The sequence below is a fragment of the Schistocerca americana genome, chromosome 8, assembly GCF_021461395.2.
Source record: "Schistocerca americana isolate TAMUIC-IGC-003095 chromosome 8, iqSchAmer2.1, whole genome shotgun sequence".
Classification (NCBI taxonomy): domain Eukaryota; kingdom Metazoa; phylum Arthropoda; class Insecta; order Orthoptera; family Acrididae; genus Schistocerca; species Schistocerca americana.
The window spans coordinates 472,779,406-472,796,662 of NC_060126.1; the positions used below are offsets into that span (position 1 = coordinate 472,779,406).

At 43.9% G+C, this 17,257-nt stretch overlaps 1 protein-coding gene across 1 annotated transcript in view; it reads left to right on the forward strand.

Moving 5' to 3' along the window:
* LOC124545182 (alpha-tocopherol transfer protein-like) overlaps positions 1–17,257 on the forward strand; it is a 148,531-nt gene that overhangs the window by 33,069 nt on the left and 98,205 nt on the right. Inside the window, exons 3-4 of the mRNA XM_047124041.1 lie at positions 3,614–3,773; positions 16,100–16,358. Of these exons, the coding sequence (XP_046979997.1) occupies positions 3,614–3,773; positions 16,100–16,358 (419 nt within the window). The remainder of the gene's footprint in view (positions 1–3,613; positions 3,774–16,099; positions 16,359–17,257) is intronic.

Sequence of the window (17,257 nt, forward strand, 5' to 3'; positions counted from 1 at the left end):
CATGAGGTATTCCCAACTAGCGGAAGTTTGACTTCAACCACCATGTATTTTGTTGAAGAAAATACTTCCTAGTTTTAGCGCCCTGTGTGGTGGTGGTAAGAGTGGCCTCTATGTGGTGACTGACTGGAGCCATGTGGCTCGACTCTGGAGAATGCCTGACTGATGGTGCCCTTGACATTACGGCTGTGCACCATTTGTGACGGTGGTCACAGCAGTGATCTTTACGCTACCCATGATTCCTCTGAGTTCGCAACAGACACACTCTACATGCTCAGTAGGTGAGCAAGGTGTTTTGAAAGTAAAGAACAGAACGAAAAATTTACAATCTGTAGCGAACGTGACGACTTCAACAGTCGAAGAAAAGCGTTCCGTCTCCTAACAAAAAAGAGAATGATTTGAAAATAACCAATTGCATATTCAAGGAAAACCAGAATTCCACCCACAAACCATCAGAGCTGGTAGTACGGACCAAAACAAGAAGAAAATATCTAGTAAAGATGGGCTCTAAAACGCATACGTTAAGAGTTACGAGCACTTGTTCATCTTCGCTTCTGTGGAACACATCTCTTCTACCCAACAAGTACTCATAGCTCTTAAGGTATAAGGTACACATTTTAGAGACCATACTTACTAGAGTTTTGGTCCATACTACAACCCCCGGAAAATTTGTCGGTAGAGTTCTGGTTGATCGTGTATATGTTTGGAATGACACTGCTAACCTAATTGTATGTAGAAAATCGTGGAGGAAAAATTCTGTGTACCTGTGGGGATAATTGAAATACTTGGTTCAGACATCCGGAACATGCACATCAATAAGGGAAGTCCGTCATCACTAGCTCAAAATTCTAAAATCACTAACAGTCTCTTACCGGCCAGTACTGTCTCAAGATGGTTGATATGAGATTTTTGTTTTTGGATGGCCTTACGCAATAAGTACCTCAAATTTTCTAAACTCATTAATGCAATTTTTTTTTAACATATCTTCAATCCTTTGTTTCCTGAACAAATCCGTTGTTAGATCTTTGACGTCCAACAAATAACTCTGTTAATTTATTAATGATGGATCTTGTGAATTCCGTGGCCGTTTATAATAATTGGATCACGCAATCAGCCACAAAGACGTTGAATGTTTTATTTTACTGCCATAACCGGTTTCGGGCTACCATACCCATCTTAAAATAACTAAAATTTTTTGTTGAACAGATGTTTTGGTTAACAGCATGCGGCTGGGTGGGTCGGTCGTCCGTGTTAATGCTATCGTTCAGTCCGCCTACCTCGATAGAATTTTTGCCGATGTCCCTTCACTCTGTGGTAGCAGACACGTGCTAGGCAGTATAAAAAGCAGCGTTGATGAAACCACTATCCACCACACAGAGGCCGCGTAACTCCAGTTGAAAGTAGATCCTGGAAGTAGGTCCTGATGAAAATCGGGCGTTCTGGCTATTCAGTCTACTTGCATAAAAGCATTTAAAATTAGATTAACTCTGCTTTTTATTTATATTGAGACACATGAAATGACTATACAGTCCGTATTTGATATGGTAAAAGGTTATCATTGAAAGTCCACTGTCCATGTAACAACTATTCACTCGAAAAAGCAGCCAGAATTTTAACAAGTTCGACCCGACTAATTTTCACGTTCTAAAAGTCACAGACCCACAACTATTGGCGAGTTAAACATTCGGTCATTTCAGTGGTCTTCTTCGTAAGAAGTGCTTGCCAAAATACTCAGTACAGAACACGAAACAAGCCGCGTGGAGTTGTTACTACGACCAGAAAGTTCAGATGCTCATCTCTCTCAAACTATTTAACTTATAAACATCAAACATTTCATTAAAATGTTCGTAACTCCAGTCGCTTCAGTCACGATATGTACGATCCGAAATTAGCTCACTATTTCTTCATCTTACAGTATTTTTAAGGAGCGAGTTAACATCGTATTATCTGTAGACCGTCTAGCAAGCGACACTGTCGAGGTACTCTCCTCTCTGACCATTCCTCTATTCGCGTGGGAACAGCTTAATTTTGATTGTCTGTTGATCTAAACGTCCAATCAGAACGTTACTTCCTGATTCTCGCTGCAAATCTTGCCATATCCAGTCACTAATTTGATAGTAATTAGTGTCAACAAAACTTCAGTATCTTGTATTATGTTTAATCAAAATAAGTGCGAAATATTCTTCAAATTGATAAATAAACTTACTCCGCCTCTAACTTCCATTCTGGTTGCTTTTATACAAAAGCATGTTCACACTGACATAGCTTTCCCACGGTTCGTACGAAGTTTTACGTAAAACGAGATATTAAATTTTAACGTGTGCCCCACATACATTCTCTCAATCATTCCCACGCACTCGGACAACAAAATATAATCAAATAATTTTGACCGGTTTTTGTATTGCGTAATGCAAAGTGCCTAAGTTTTAAAAAGAAAATTCTAATTGATTTTTATGCTCTCACAACTTTGTAATGGTTTCAAATGATGATGAGTCAGTCGGTTGTTGTTCCTAACTTGGTTTTAAAAACCAAGCGTAGGTTTTAGGGTTTCTAGGTAATTCTCTTTATCTCCAGAACTATAACAAATAAAAATCTGAAATTTTGACAGAATCATTCCATTAATAACAAAGGTTGTGTACCAAATTTGAACAAAATCGGATAATAACTAATATGGATTATTTAGATTCGTAGATGGTATGAACCTTCGTATAGACTGAATGTTACGCTATGCAGTTCTCGCGGCAGGCAGCGTCAGTTATGCTGTGAGCAGAGCGAGGCAAAGAAAAAACCATCCTGCAGCCACCGTACTAGATGGCTGCGTGCCTTACTGCAACGAATGTTATCTCGTAATAACTTGCTGGGTTATAAGCATATCATTCCACAGTATGTTCCAGTAGATGACTGGTTTTGTTGCGATAAAGAAAAACATCACATGTATAATACATGTACGATGCTCAACAAGCATTTTAAAAATTTGTGAAGTGTGCCACAGTAACTCACAATGTATGTGATGTGGTGGATTTCAAGAACGGATACAGTGAGCTAGAGAACAATGTGGACCACAACAAAACGAACCATCCTCTACTGGAATATATTGTGGAGCAGACATCTGTTAACCAAAACATCCATGTAACGAAAAATGTGGGCATGCCACAACGAAACCGGTTATGGCAATAAAACAAAACATTCAAAAAGTATTTCCGGCTGGTTGCGTCATTCACAAACTAAAATAATTTTCTCCTTCACCATAAAGGTCTTATTATTTTCCTTTTGTTACCCAAGTTTGCGTTCAAGAAATTAGATGCTGCTATTGTTTGCAAAATCATAATACACTATTGTGATGGTGCTTCAACGGGATTGAGGCGCAGCCTTCCAACTTAGAGCATGCGACATCGTTCAAAACACACAAACTTTGCAGTACGTTTTCACGTCGCACACAAAAACTTGGCACCACCAGTTAACCTGTTGCATGTAGTTTGTATAAAGGTATCGCTTAGTGTTGCCGTGGTCACCGTGCTACTCCAAAACCAGGACTTCGGCACTGGGAAGGAAGTTATGGCGTGTCGCCCGTTGTAGAGACTGTGGTACCGGAATCTGAGATTTCCTCTCTCTGCAGATGACGCTTGGCTGCTAGCGTTCCTGCGAGGCTGCGAGTTCTCGCTGGAGAGGACAAAGGAGCGGCTGGACAATTACTACACACTGCGCTCCCTCATGCCGGATGTTTTCGATAATCGGGACCCACTCGGCAAGGAGCTGGTGGCCGCAGTCAGCGCCAGGTAGGTCTTTCAACTTTCAGACCGTTTCGCAAAATTCTCTAGATATCCAAGCTGGGTCATGTTTGTTGCAACTCGAGCTTTTCGAGGTAACCACATTTGTCAGGGGCTGAGTGTACCAAACGGTGTCTTTTATACGCGGCGAGCCCGAACGCCAACAAAAATTCGAGGTTGTCAGGGATATTTTGAGTATTTTGGTAGAAAGGATTTCACAGTAATTCTTCTACGCCTCATGGATTAGCTGTCGAGCCTGTTCAGTCTTCATAAATTGAATGTCCACCTGATTTTAGGACTTCGAACAGTACTGATTCCAGTCGGTGTATAGCCAAAGGCTAGCTGGGGAAGTCGTTCACTGTCCGTTTTTTAGTATCCATTCTTTGTGCGTGTTCATACCAAGTGTTGCTGTATTTGGTTTCTCTCTTTCAACTCAGTGAACCGACTCTCGACATTGGCCTCCCGGAGACTGATTTGCGAGCTGTCTTACGCCGCGAAGTTTTCGAACTTTGGGACACTGAATGGCGCGCCCTGCCTTCACCAAACGAACTTCGGGCAATCAAGGAGGATACCGGTGTGTGGCGCTCCTCCTTGCGGGTCTCTCGCAAGGAGTCTCTGTTGTCCTCTGCCGGCTGCGCATCGGGCATACATGGATGACACATGGCCACTTATTGCGACGCGAGGACCCACCTCTATGTCGCTGATCCCTTTTTACGGTGGTCCACTCACACCCACTGTATGATCTTAATTCCTTTTGTCTGGTTTATGTCTGTCTTTCTTGTCGTCTGTCTTTCTTGTCGTCTGTCTGTCTTTCTTGTCGTCTGTCTGTCTTTCTTGTCGTCTGTCTGTCTTTCTTGTCGTCTGTCTGTCTTTCTTGTCGTCTGTCTGTCTTTCTTGTCGTCTGTCTGTCTTTCTTGTCGTCTGTCTGTCTTTCTTGTCGTCTGTCTGTCTTTCTTGTCGTCTGTCTGTCTTTCTTGTCGTCTGTCTGTCTTTCTTGTCGTCTGTCTGTCTTTCTTGTCGTCTGTCTGTCTTTCTTGTCGTCTGTCTGTCTTTCTTGTCGTCTGTCTGTCTTTCTTGTCGTCTGTCTGTCTTTCTTGTCGTCTGTCTGTCTTTCTTGTCGTCTGTCTGTCTTTCTTGTCGTCTGTCTGTCTTTCTTGTCGTCTGTCTGTCTTTCTTGTCGTCTGTCTGTCTTTCTTGTCGTCTGTCTGTCTTTCTTGTCGTCTGTCTGTCTTTCTTGTCGTCTGTCTGTCTTTCTTGTCGTCTGTCTGTCTTTCTTGTCGTCTGTCTGTCTTTCTTGTCGTCTGTCTGTCTTTCTTGTCGTCTGTCTGTCTTTCTTGTCGTCTGTCTGTCTTTCTTGTCGTCTGTCTGTCTTTCTTGTCGTCTGTCGTCTGTCTGTCTGTCTTTCTTGTCGTCTGTCGTCTGTCTGTCTGTCTTTCTTGTCGTCTGTCGTCTGTCTGTCTGTCTTTCTTGTCGTCTGTCGTCTGTCTGTCTGTCTTTCTTGTCGTCTGTCGTCTGTCTGTCTGTCTTTCTTGTCGTCTGTCGTTTCCGTTGTGGAAAAAGGGACCGATGACCGTAGCAGTCTGGTCCCTTTAATCCCACAAACCAACCAACCATCTCTTTCAACTGCCCCCCCCCCCCCCCATTTCAAATCTTGCTGCACTGTTTCGTTTAGTGTGTGGTCTGTAATGGACTAGCCTTTCGTTCTTTCTAAAAATTTCGTTTCTGATGTCCTTTTCGCAGGCACCTAGAATTCACCCCCATAAAGTAGTTCTGGAAGAGGTACAGGTTTATAAAATATTGCAAACGATAGTCGGGACTTACCTTCAAATAATTATACAATATATGACGCCACATACTTCCAAATGTAGCTAATATTATATCCAGAGAAATAGGGCGATTTATTTGAAGTCCAGAAAGGCATGATCATTAGCGTTCAGACCAAGAATGTAAGCATTTCCAAAACGGCGAATTCTGTAAACTGTTTGCATGCCATCGTGTACCGTGCTTGTCCAAAACTTGCGCCAAGACAACGATGATGGACCACAGGTCACAGAGGACAGAGGCAAAAGACAGCGGCGTAGATGTGTACGGGCGAATAGACGTGTAACTGTCGCGCTACTGGCAGCCCAGATCAACCAAGGAGCTGCTAACAGTGTCTCCTCAACGACCGTTCAGCGAACGTTGCTGCTTATGGCCCTCCTCAGGAGACACCTGGTTCATACACCCATGCTGACTGCTGTTAATCGGTGACAAAAGCTGTAATCTGCTCGCCAGTGCCGAAACCGGAAGCGACAAGTGGCATTTTTAGATGACATGGCTGTTGGAGTGTATGACGTGAAACATCTGAAGGCTGTAAGGTGTCAGGCAAATCCAACACCTTCCATGAAAGCCCTGACATGATAGCAAATCCGGCAGTATTTCACATAGCTCCAAATAAATCCTGACTTCAAATTAACCAAAGCAATACGAGTAACGAGTGAGCAAATGGAATACCACAGACCAACACGAGAACACCTAAATGCATGTCATACCTTCCCACCGTGAAACAGACGCAGTTCCGATGGAAGAAACGAGAACAGAAGCAGAGACCAGAACCGTGTTAAGCTAGAAGGCCCTACATCGCCGGCCAACCGCCAAACCCCCCCCCCCCCCCCAGATAGAGCCCTCAAGAAGAACAGTATAGATCTTACGATAACACTAAAAGGGCCACACCAGCTGCAAGTTTTAGCGTGAGACTTTTTCCCGTCTGTTACGTTGCAAAAGTTAAAAACATTGCCCCACCACGAAAAGTATAACATTTCTCATTGGATAGACAGAATTTTGTAGGCGGAGCTTAAGGTTAACATTGAGACCCTGATTGGTCAGTTGAAAACACAGCCAGATAGCTTTTTTTAAACCAACTTCGGTAAGTTGTAGTAAGGAGAAGCTAGGGGGGGGAGTTGTTTCCGAGACGGCGAGCTGTATGAAGCTGCGCCGCCCGCCGCCCCCTGACGCTGCCTAGACAAAAAAAATGGCTCTGAGCACTATGGGACTCAACTGCTGAGGTCATTAGTCCCCTAGAACTTAGAACTACTTAAACCTAACTAACCTAAGGACATCACACACATCCATGCCCGAGGCAGGATTCGAACCTGCGACCGTAGCGGTCCCGCGGTTCCAGACTGCAGCGCCTTTAACCGCACGGCCACTTCGGCCGGCTGCCTAGACACCGACAAGGTTATGAACGCACATGATGCCGCATTTTTGAGCGCATAAAGCTTCACTCAGAACTGCAGAAGTCTCATCTGTTACACCCCCTTTTTAAGTAATACTAGTGTCGATCGTCAATCAAATCTCATGGTGTTCATATTTGCTACTTGAAGTAAAAATCTGAAACGCGATGATTTTTCTGTTATATAGTTACTGGGAAGCCACATCAGCCACTGTAAGTTACAAGTTAGATAAGTAATGAAAGATAATTGAGGGTCACTGTAGACCATTTTGATAGTTTTCTCTTTTATGAAACTTAACTTAAATCTAGATTATAGATGTGATATGGCATATGTCGTCCTTCGATCCATTGTAGAACTTGGAAACCCATTCAGGGAATATTCGTTAACATTTTTGTTGAACGCAGTTGGTTTTTGTCATCCTGTATTAAAATATTTCCTTTCATCAATAGCCCAATTTATAAACGATGTTTTGTGAGTAGAATAAAAAATTCCAATGGTAAACTCAATTGCTTTTCCGACGTTATTTTACCAGCTAACTAAAAATAGGAAAGCCTTGAACCCGTTCCACTAAATTTAGTTAGTATTAAGATTCTTTTACAGGGAGTTCAGTGGAGCTGACGCTGAAATCATTAAGTATTTGATTATATCATCGGTAGTCTCACTGAACTCTTCTGAACTCTGCGTGTCATGTGTGGTCTGGCGTCTCCTTACCAGCAACAGGTCCCAGGTTCAAACTAGTCAATTCCCTGAAAAAAATCACGCTGAGAGCGTCGTTGCGCGAAAGTGGTAGGGAGACACGACTTAGAACAGACAGACACCACGCAGAATGTTAGAAGGCGAATAACCTGATCGTCTGAAGGATTCAGACCAGAGGAGCGAGCGTCATAGTCTGGGCAATCTTGTCTTGGATAATGTCTTCATTGTGGAAGACACAGTGCATCAACACAAGTGTCTCTACCGTTAGGAATCCCAGCATGCAATTTGTTTTTCCTCGGCATGATGGCATCTACCACCAGAGCAATACAATGAGTGACACAGCTGCCGGCCGAAGTGGCTGAGCGGTTCTAGGCGCTACAGTCTGGAACCGCTCGACCACTACGGTCGCAGGTTCGAATCCTGCCTCGGGCATGGATGTGTGTGATGTCCTTTGGTTAGTTAGGTTTAAGTAGTTTTACATTTAGGGGACTGATGACCTCATATGGTAAGTCCCATAGTGCTCAGAGCCATTTGAACCAATTGAATCACACAGCTCGCAGTCCACATGCGTGGTTCTAGGAGCACCGGGATAAATTCACCTTACTCACCTGGCGATCAGACTCCTCGAATGTTATCCCAATCGAGAATCTGTGAGACTACTTCGATCTGGCTCTTCGCGCCGTGGATCATCAACCGAGAAAACTAGCTGTAAGTGGCTGCAGCACAAGAGTCTGTGTGGCTCCACATTCCTGTTGGCACTGTCCAGAACCTCACCGACTCCCTTCCTGCACCTCTCTGTGGTCTGCTCTGCAGAAGATGATTATTCTGGCTTTGACAAGTGGTCACAGAGTGACTGGACAGTGTATAGTGCCCTGGTAAACTGACCTTGAATAAAACAGCAAACAGCTGGTCATGTTTAAATCAGCTGTCTGTGGTTTTATTAAAGTTCAGTTAACCATGAACGTCAAGGGCTGTAGCTGCCCACATTAAAGAGTTGTGATACACTGCAGTGGCCTGGACTTCAGGCAAGTCTTCGCAACCAGGCACGCATCTTCTGAAGAAAAGTGTGACATTTAATTGGTCAGTAGAGTGCGAGGAGGCATTCAGTCAGTCACAGACATTGTTAACACATGAACATGCATTAGTTTTCCCGGGTTATGACAAGCACTCTGTGCTGGCGTGCAATGCGAACAACCAGGTGCTCGGCTCTATGTTAAGGCAGAAAGAGAATTGAGCAAAACATCCACATGTCCACCACTCACAGCAACTGAATGGAGCGGAAAAATAACCTCTTCGCAAAGGAGATTCTGAGCAGCATATGGGGCATAACACTAAGTGTTGTTTGCATTGCAGAAAATTAAAGATCATAACGGAATATGTAGCTTTGTGGTGGCTCTTGTGACTAAAAGATCCTTCGAGCAGGTTAGCACGCTGGGCGTTAAAAATCAGTGAATTTGATTTTCAGGTGATTTATCGACCTGGCGAGTGATACTGAAATGGCAAGGACGTGTGACAGTGGGTTCCACTTTCGTGGAATGGCGAAGGTGCAGGCAGATTTGAATCTTTAATACAGAACTCAGTTTCATGTTACCAGCTCCGACGCGGAAAAAGGCATTACAGTATGCACAATATCATCTTCTAGCAGAATAACAGAAAGACATGTGGCTGAATAATGTTGGTGGCGCGCACAAAAGCAGAGTGTAGAGCATTACGTAAAGAACTGTATACCATGCACACAGCGACCTGAATTGCTTAATCTGTGTATTCGACCACCGGAGGTACGCGAATTGTTGGACTCCACCAGTTTGAGCCTCTTCGATACTTTTGTACATACACAAGCAACGAATCTTCGAGTTAGCGATAACAAATCACATCTCACACTTGGTGGAACTAACTATTCAAAATAAATTGTGAACACAACTGCTAATGATTGTTTATTAAAGTTGGGTACACCAGTTACGTTAATTAAAAGCAGAAGTACTTTCTTCTTGCCTGATATGATCAAGCAACTTCGTCACAGCAGTCAGCAACTTCCTGCTGTCCAGCGAGCACGTATGCCCGTAATAGATATTAAAAGACCAGTTAAAGTCACTGCTATATTTATAACATGGTTACTGGATTGGAGCAGTTTAGGCCTGAAGATGACGTAGTGGAACGTCGAAACTGGTTGGCTATAAATAAACCTGTACAAAGGAGATTGGTATTGTTTTTGTTGAATGGTTGGTTGGTTGGCTGGCTAAATGAACAAATGATGTCCTCACTCCCTCGACCCAGAGTAGTGCATCTGGAAGTAGACAAGTCCATCACGAACGTTTTCTGATCTAGTCGGACATGGACACGAACATATTTTGTACCTCCAATAATAATAAAAGAAAGATGGAGGATACAGGGAAGTCGGCAGGATTCTGCATGCAACAGGAAACGAAGCACCCATGTCCCACTCCTGGTCCGTTAAAGTCAAGGGCTTTCAATATTTAACAAAGTGCGACACCTAGCATAGAAAATTGAATGTGACAGAAAGGAGGCAAGCCGGATCTAAACGCGATTAAAGCAGAGTAAAAGAGGGATGAGAGAGTAGCCTGGTCAAGGAGGTGTGGCCGGGGATTCCGCAGCCCTAACATGCGGCGGGAGAAGCCACTTCCCCACCCACACTGCCACTGCTCTGGAGGTAGATTAAAATCTTATAATTCAGACTAAAAACGACTTTAGTGGAGAAAGCCGAGACCCAGGTCAAGCACCCATGACTCTGGAAGTCCATACTTAGCACGGAGGAGACAGAATGATTCGAATCACGGAACAGCGGGATACTGCTAAATGGAGGCCAATAGGATATCTCGCGCTGAATTTTTCGCTATCAGCGACCGTAACAGGGAGTATGGCTCTGAACCTAAGGAGTCCTGTGCTGTATCTAATCAATAATCCTTTAGAAATTGTCGGCAATGAACCTAACCATCGTACTTAGTTCCCTCGACAAGCTGTTAGCAGCACAAGATGCGCGAATTTTCACCAACCAGTTGTCCCAGCATAATCAGCAGTACTGTAGTCGTTACAAACACAGAGTCATGCTAATGGGAATGTCTGCTATGGGAGCTTTCTTGATCTTCAACATGTGTGACCTATGCCCACCATTACCTTCCAACGTAATGAATGGACCACGACGTTTAACCCAACTGACGAAACATTCTGCTTGCCCTGATCGTTATATATCATGTTATAGAGATTGTAGGTATGGACATGTCAAGTGTAAATAGTGGGAAAGAGTACAATGCTGGGGCAGCACTGCTAGCTCAATACCCTGGAATGAGACACCCTGCAATAAGTGGTTGATGGGGTTAATTGTAGCACAACTTCGTGTTTCCACAGCCACTACGTGACTAGAGGCTAACACCTGAAACGGATTCAATCTTTGATGCAAGTTGCGTATTTTTCACATGTGGTGTATATTATAATTCTGCAGGCCAGTAGCCTCTGGAGGAGATATGAGGTGATGGGTCTGTTTCCCGTGCTCATGATAGTGAAAATGTGTATGATAAGTTTGAATGCTAATGTGAGTACCTCCATTAACAACTCAACTTCAGGAGCAAGTTCACCAAAGAACAAGGACTAGGAGAGAAGTCAGAGATATGTGTCAGGCTAGAACTTCATTGTGCGATAACTGGTGAGGCCCAAGTAGTCCTTTTCCCACCCACCACTCTTTTGAAAGTGGAGCTGTCTCTCAGCGCCCACCATGCTCACTCGGGCTCTGGCACGATAAGGTGAGGTTTTGGATACTGGAATAAGAATGTGTTTAGTTGTAGAATCACCTATTTATTCTTTCAGCGATACTTACCTTAAAGGAAAGGTTTGAGGTTTCTGATCATTGTTTGTGAGAGTGTGAACCACGGATATAGGCCAGAGAATCTCGTGCCTTAAGCATTATGGCTCATAGCTGGTAAATACCACACACACACGTTAGTTGGAAATTTATCCAGATTTAGTGCTTCGTTCCTTGCGACCAGTATGAAGATCTTCGTTAAACCCCCACACTTGTGTGTTTATCACTTAATGCCGAGTAAGGCATTATGGGTGGTACTCTGTAGTAAGAACAGAATGAATACCTACTCCTTAAGAATTTTTAATCTAGGAACTTGTTTTCAGTTATTTGAGAGTTTTGCTGACAGTAAATCTGCAATTGCAGGCTTCACCCAGCACCAACCATGCCTACTCCTTGATTTAACTCACTATTAAAAGTAAAGGAGAAGCTTGTGTAAGATTACTGATACCTTTAGGTCATTTTTCTGCGAATATTGCACCATATTTTATTTGCTACCACCACCCACCCTGCCACATCGTTCATGGTTTCAAATCTAAAGGGATATACTACCCTGCATATGTATAGAATATAAAAATCTGCGTGGGAGCGAGTACTTACATGCCACCCCAATTATAATCAGTAACATGTTCTTAATTATTTCAGACTTCGTCAGTAACTGTGTACAGTATCTTTGAGCTTCCTTCACCACCCAGTGTGTTCGCCCTTGGTTTAAGTTGCTCTTGGTAATTGGTTTATATGGTTGCCCACGGTTTAACTGTGTGTGTGTGTGTGTGTGTGTGTGTGTGTGTGTGTGTGTGTGTGTGTGTTACAACACGGTTGTAAGAAGAACCATAAAAGGTGGAGTAATGAAAGGAAATAGTATTGTGTAATACAACACACACACACACTTAGGAGTCGCTGTCTTCCCTGGCCTGCACGTATCAAATTCCGCTATCCGTTGTGCGAAGTAATAATGTAATTCAGTTATGGGGTCAGATCAATCTTGTACCAATACGAGCCTTTTGCTCACGGAATGTTAATTGTTCGGAAGTGCACTTAGTCTTTACAAAAGATGTTAGATCCTCTCGTTCAGAATCTGCGCTCAGGAACTTCATTCCAACTGTGTGTGAAATATTCAGGGATAGGAAACAAGCAACATTCCTATGCCTCCCTTTCAACCTGTGGTAACACACCCGCCCAGGGAGAATATAAATGCTCTCAGCTCGTCCGGTAGCAGCATTTCTTGGGTTGCATTGTATCGTGTATTAAACTGGGGACCTAGAAGTGACGGAGAGGCTTCGTGCTGCCGTAGTCCTCAGTGGTTCACAACCCCACAACAGGCCACAGCAGACCCCCCCCCCCCTATTGTGCGGTTCTGTCACCACTGATCCCAAAAACGTTGCAATCTTGGGCGTTGGACGGAAAGTGACATTTCACAAGAAATTTGTAGAGGATTCTTGGTATTTTAAAGGAAGTGTTGACCACAAAAGTAAGACCAGCTAAAGATTTTGCCGTATTTTTCTCCTTTTCATTCAATCCGTGATTCTTCGTTTTTAACTGACAGTTCATCTGCTGTGCGGAATATCAATATTTTCCTGAATGCGGTCTTTAGGTGTGGGCAAGCTCTTCAGGCGAATTGTCTAGACCTGAGACTGTGCGATCGCTGCGTAAGTTTGTTCTAAGATCGCTCTTACTTTGCGACAACTTGACACTTGTCGGTCTTCTACAGTGACGGTTTACGTGAATAAAAGTTTGTCCACACCTTCTGCCTTGTTAAATGTTAAAACCGAGACTTCATAACTGGATCACCAATGTATTTCAGCTCGGCAACCACCCCTGTCTTCTATCTCATCAGTAGATAGTGTCCCATATGCACCTCCACCTATCTTACAGCGATTTGTGGATGGTACACTTGGAAGGGGTCTCTTTCAATAAAATCACGATTAGGGACCCTAGGCGGAGACCCAACCTGTTAATTAAAACTGCCCCTTCACTAATTTTGATCAATATTTAATAACTAAATAGTGTTCAGGGAACTGATCTCTACTAAACAAACAAGGATAGCATTGAACACGTTTATTGGACAACAATCTTCCGAACATCGAACTGAACAATGACATACATTTATAAGTGATAAAATTAATCTAGTAATGGCAATGGCCCTTAAATTCCAAAAATGACTCTTAAGGTCGGATAACGCATCTGTACTTATTTTCTACATTCTCCCCTTGTCAGACGGCATAAAATACGTCAGACAAACCTACTGCAGTTAACAAATTATCAATAAAAGCGTGGCTGGAAAACTGAGCTCTGGTAATCACAGGCGTGCGTAATACCGGATTAAATGCCGAAACTGAGCATCACGTTACCAAATGCAGCATCGTAGACAGGTCAGCAAGCTGCCGATGGCGTCTGCGTTGTCGAGGAGCCTCAATTGCAACAAAATGAATTTATTTTCGCGAACAGGCTTCCTGTTCGTAAACTCCTATTCAAAAGCTAATTCCGCATTCTTTCCAATCGTCACGCACTCGTTAAGATGGGACTCACCAGCCCAAAGGCGGAATCCACTAATGTCTTTAATAAAGTGTGCCTCAAGGAAATTGCTCTGCTCCTGTCTGCTTCCTGTGAGACAGTATTCCCAACCGTAATTAGCGGAATTAGCCTATCTCTAACAGTAAAACATGACAGTACCCCTAACTGAATACTAGTTTCAGTTGCAGCTGGCAGACTTATTCAAAGTTCTGCACAGCACACTGAAAAGAATTTACTCTCCTACAGGAGAGCCGAATGCACGACGTCCGCTCGCTACAGGAGCTAAGACGCTTCTCTCGATAACAGCTCCAAAAGCTTCCTTCTGCAAAAATCAGCAACCCCACGCTATTTTTCGAGCTGGCCAATCCCGTGGCTCTAGACCAGCACAGTTTGCTCCCACTATTATTTCCTGGCTTCTTCCAGCCAATTAAAACATTCTGCTCCTTACTGTGCCTAGAATGTTCTGGAACAAACTGAAACTCCGCTCAAAATTGAACCCACCAATCGTGTCTCTGTTCATCCTCGCACGGGAAAAGGTCATTGCACCAGCTTAACCGCGTTTCTTAGAAAGCCCCAGAAAACGTTAAGATTCGTGGGAAGGCTCCCTTAAGCGCCAGCTCATCTCGACATAGTGGCGTCGTGTAACGCCCAGCGCCAACGAGGCGCAGTCCCTTGAAGCCCTGCCTGTGTTGTCCGCGCAATGGGTGCCTACCTGCTCCGGAGGGACGCTTTCGCGTGCCGACTCGTAATAGTCGGTTATAAACTTCCGCACCCCTCTGCCCTGCCTTTGAGCAGTGCCGCTCGTCCGCTCCAGCCAAACTCCTTGAAAATATCACCTGAACCCAGACTTCGTGCAACATGCGAATTTCTTAAAGTTATTACGCGTCTTATGCCGTCTGATACTCCCTATATTAATTTCAATAGGCTGATTGCCAGATAAATAATATAATAACCGGTATCCAAATCGTCTTTGCAACAATTATTATACAGGGTGATTCAAAAAGAATACCACAACTTTAGGAATTTAAAACTCTGCAACGACAAAAGGCAGAGCTAAGCACTATCTGTCGGCGAATTAAGGGAGCTATAAAGTTTCATTTAGTTGTACATTTGTTCGCTTGAGGCGCTGTTGACTAGGCGTCAGCGTCAGTTGATGCTAAGATGGCGACCGCTCAACAGAAAGCTTTTTGTGTTATTGAGTACGGCAGAAGTGAATCGGCGACAGTTGTTCAGCGTGCATTCCGAACGAAGTATGGTGTTAAACCTCCTGATACGTGGTGTATTAAACGTTGGTATAAACAGTTTACAGAGAATGGGTGTTTGTGCAAAGGGAAAAGTTCTGGACGGCCGAGAACGAGTAATGAAAATGTAGCACGCATCCAGCAAGCATTTGTTCGCAGCCCAGGAAAATCGACTCGCAGAGCTAGCAGAGAGCTGCAAATTCCACAATCAACTGTATGGAGAGTCCTACGAAAAAGGTTAGTTATGAAACCTGAACGTCAACTACCCGAGGCGATGGATCGGCCGCCAGGCAGCCCGTGACAGAGCACTTCATCACTGGCCTCCAAGAATCCCTGATCTTACCCCCTGCGATTTTTTCTTATGGGGGTATGTTAAGGATATGGTGTTTCGGCCACCTCTCCCAGCCACCATTGATGATTTGAAACGAGAAATAACAGCAGCTATCCAAACTGTTACGCCTGATATGCTACAGAGAGTGTGGAACGAGTTGGAGTATCGGGTTGATATTGCTCGAGTGTCTGGAGGGGGCCATATTGAACATCTCTGAACTTGTTTTTGAGTGAAAAAAAAACCTTTTTAAATACTCTTTGTAATGATGTATAACACAAGGTTATATTATGTTTCTTTCATTAAATACACATTTTTAAAGTTGTGGTATTCTTTTTGAATCACCCTGTATTACAGTAAGGTGCAAAATATTACTACCTTACACACTGCTGAAGTTTTCTCACCTCTGGTGGTGAGACATTGAGACATTACCCTTAGCAATACCACACTGATGTGAGAAGTATTAAGAATGGTTGTGTATAGAGTTGCTAGTACGTCCACCGTGAGATGTTGGTACCCCTGCTGGTGCGTAGGGTGCTGCTGGAGCTACCGGAGCCGGACGAGCAAGGCAGCCGGGTGTTCCTGCTGCGGCTGGGCGCCGCCGACCCGGCCGCCATCCCCGTGGAGAGGGTCTTCAAGCTGAACTTCATGGCGGGCGACCTCATGCTGCGCGACGACCCGGCCGCCATCATCTGCGGCAACGTCATCCTGCTGGACCTGGACGGCGCCAACATGGGCCACGTGCTCCAGATGACGCCCGCCTTCGTCTCCAAGATCATGACCATCCTGCAGGTGAGCCCACTGACTGCTCCTGCACTGCAACTTCTTTCCGCCTTAAGTCTTCAATAATAGGACACAGTACGTGGTCGTGAACGGTAGGTGTTTGTGAGGGACAAAGATATCATGAGCAGGGCTCCAGAGAAATGCGGTAGCACCACTCTGTTTTTGCATATACATAAACGATCTGACGGCTAGTTAGTTGCATTCTGAGGTTGTTCGTTGATGACTCTGTAGGATACAGGGCTGGGTCGTTTGCAGATGAATAGGTCCAAAGGAATGGTTCACTAAAGTGGACTGAAGCACCAGGGCATGACCTCTAAGGAAGGGTCGTTCACAGTTCACTTTGATCGTGGCCCGTCTCGCTCCCAGAATGGTCGTTCATCGTCCAGTTTGATCGCGGCCGGTCTCGTTCCCGGAACGGTCGTTCACTGTTCACTTGGAACGTGGCCAGTCTTGTCAGACAGTCGGGCTCGTTCATCGTTCCCGCCATGGTCTCGTTATTTTTCGAGTAATAACTCGTTGCATGTTTTTCAACCTTTTTACAGTTGTGTAACTTGTATAAAAAGAAAGTGTCATCTAATATATCAATTTTTTCATACAACTAAAAAAATTTCCTTCTCAGTCGTTCTAATCAACTGTAGAACACGCCCTTACTACAGGGTAACTTTAGCACAGATTTTTTTCATCTGCTTGACTTCGCTAGTTTTTACGATAAAAAATCGTGTTTGATGTTTACCTTGAAATATGCTGTTCAGAAGTACCATACCAACGCAAAACTTCATTATTTCAAACTTCATTATTAATGCTGTATTGTTGCATTAACTTCAATAATACAGCCTATAATCCTACTATTTACTAAGCGTGTGTGGCAAATTTCTTTTATACATTCTTATTCTTCGATAAAGTCTTTT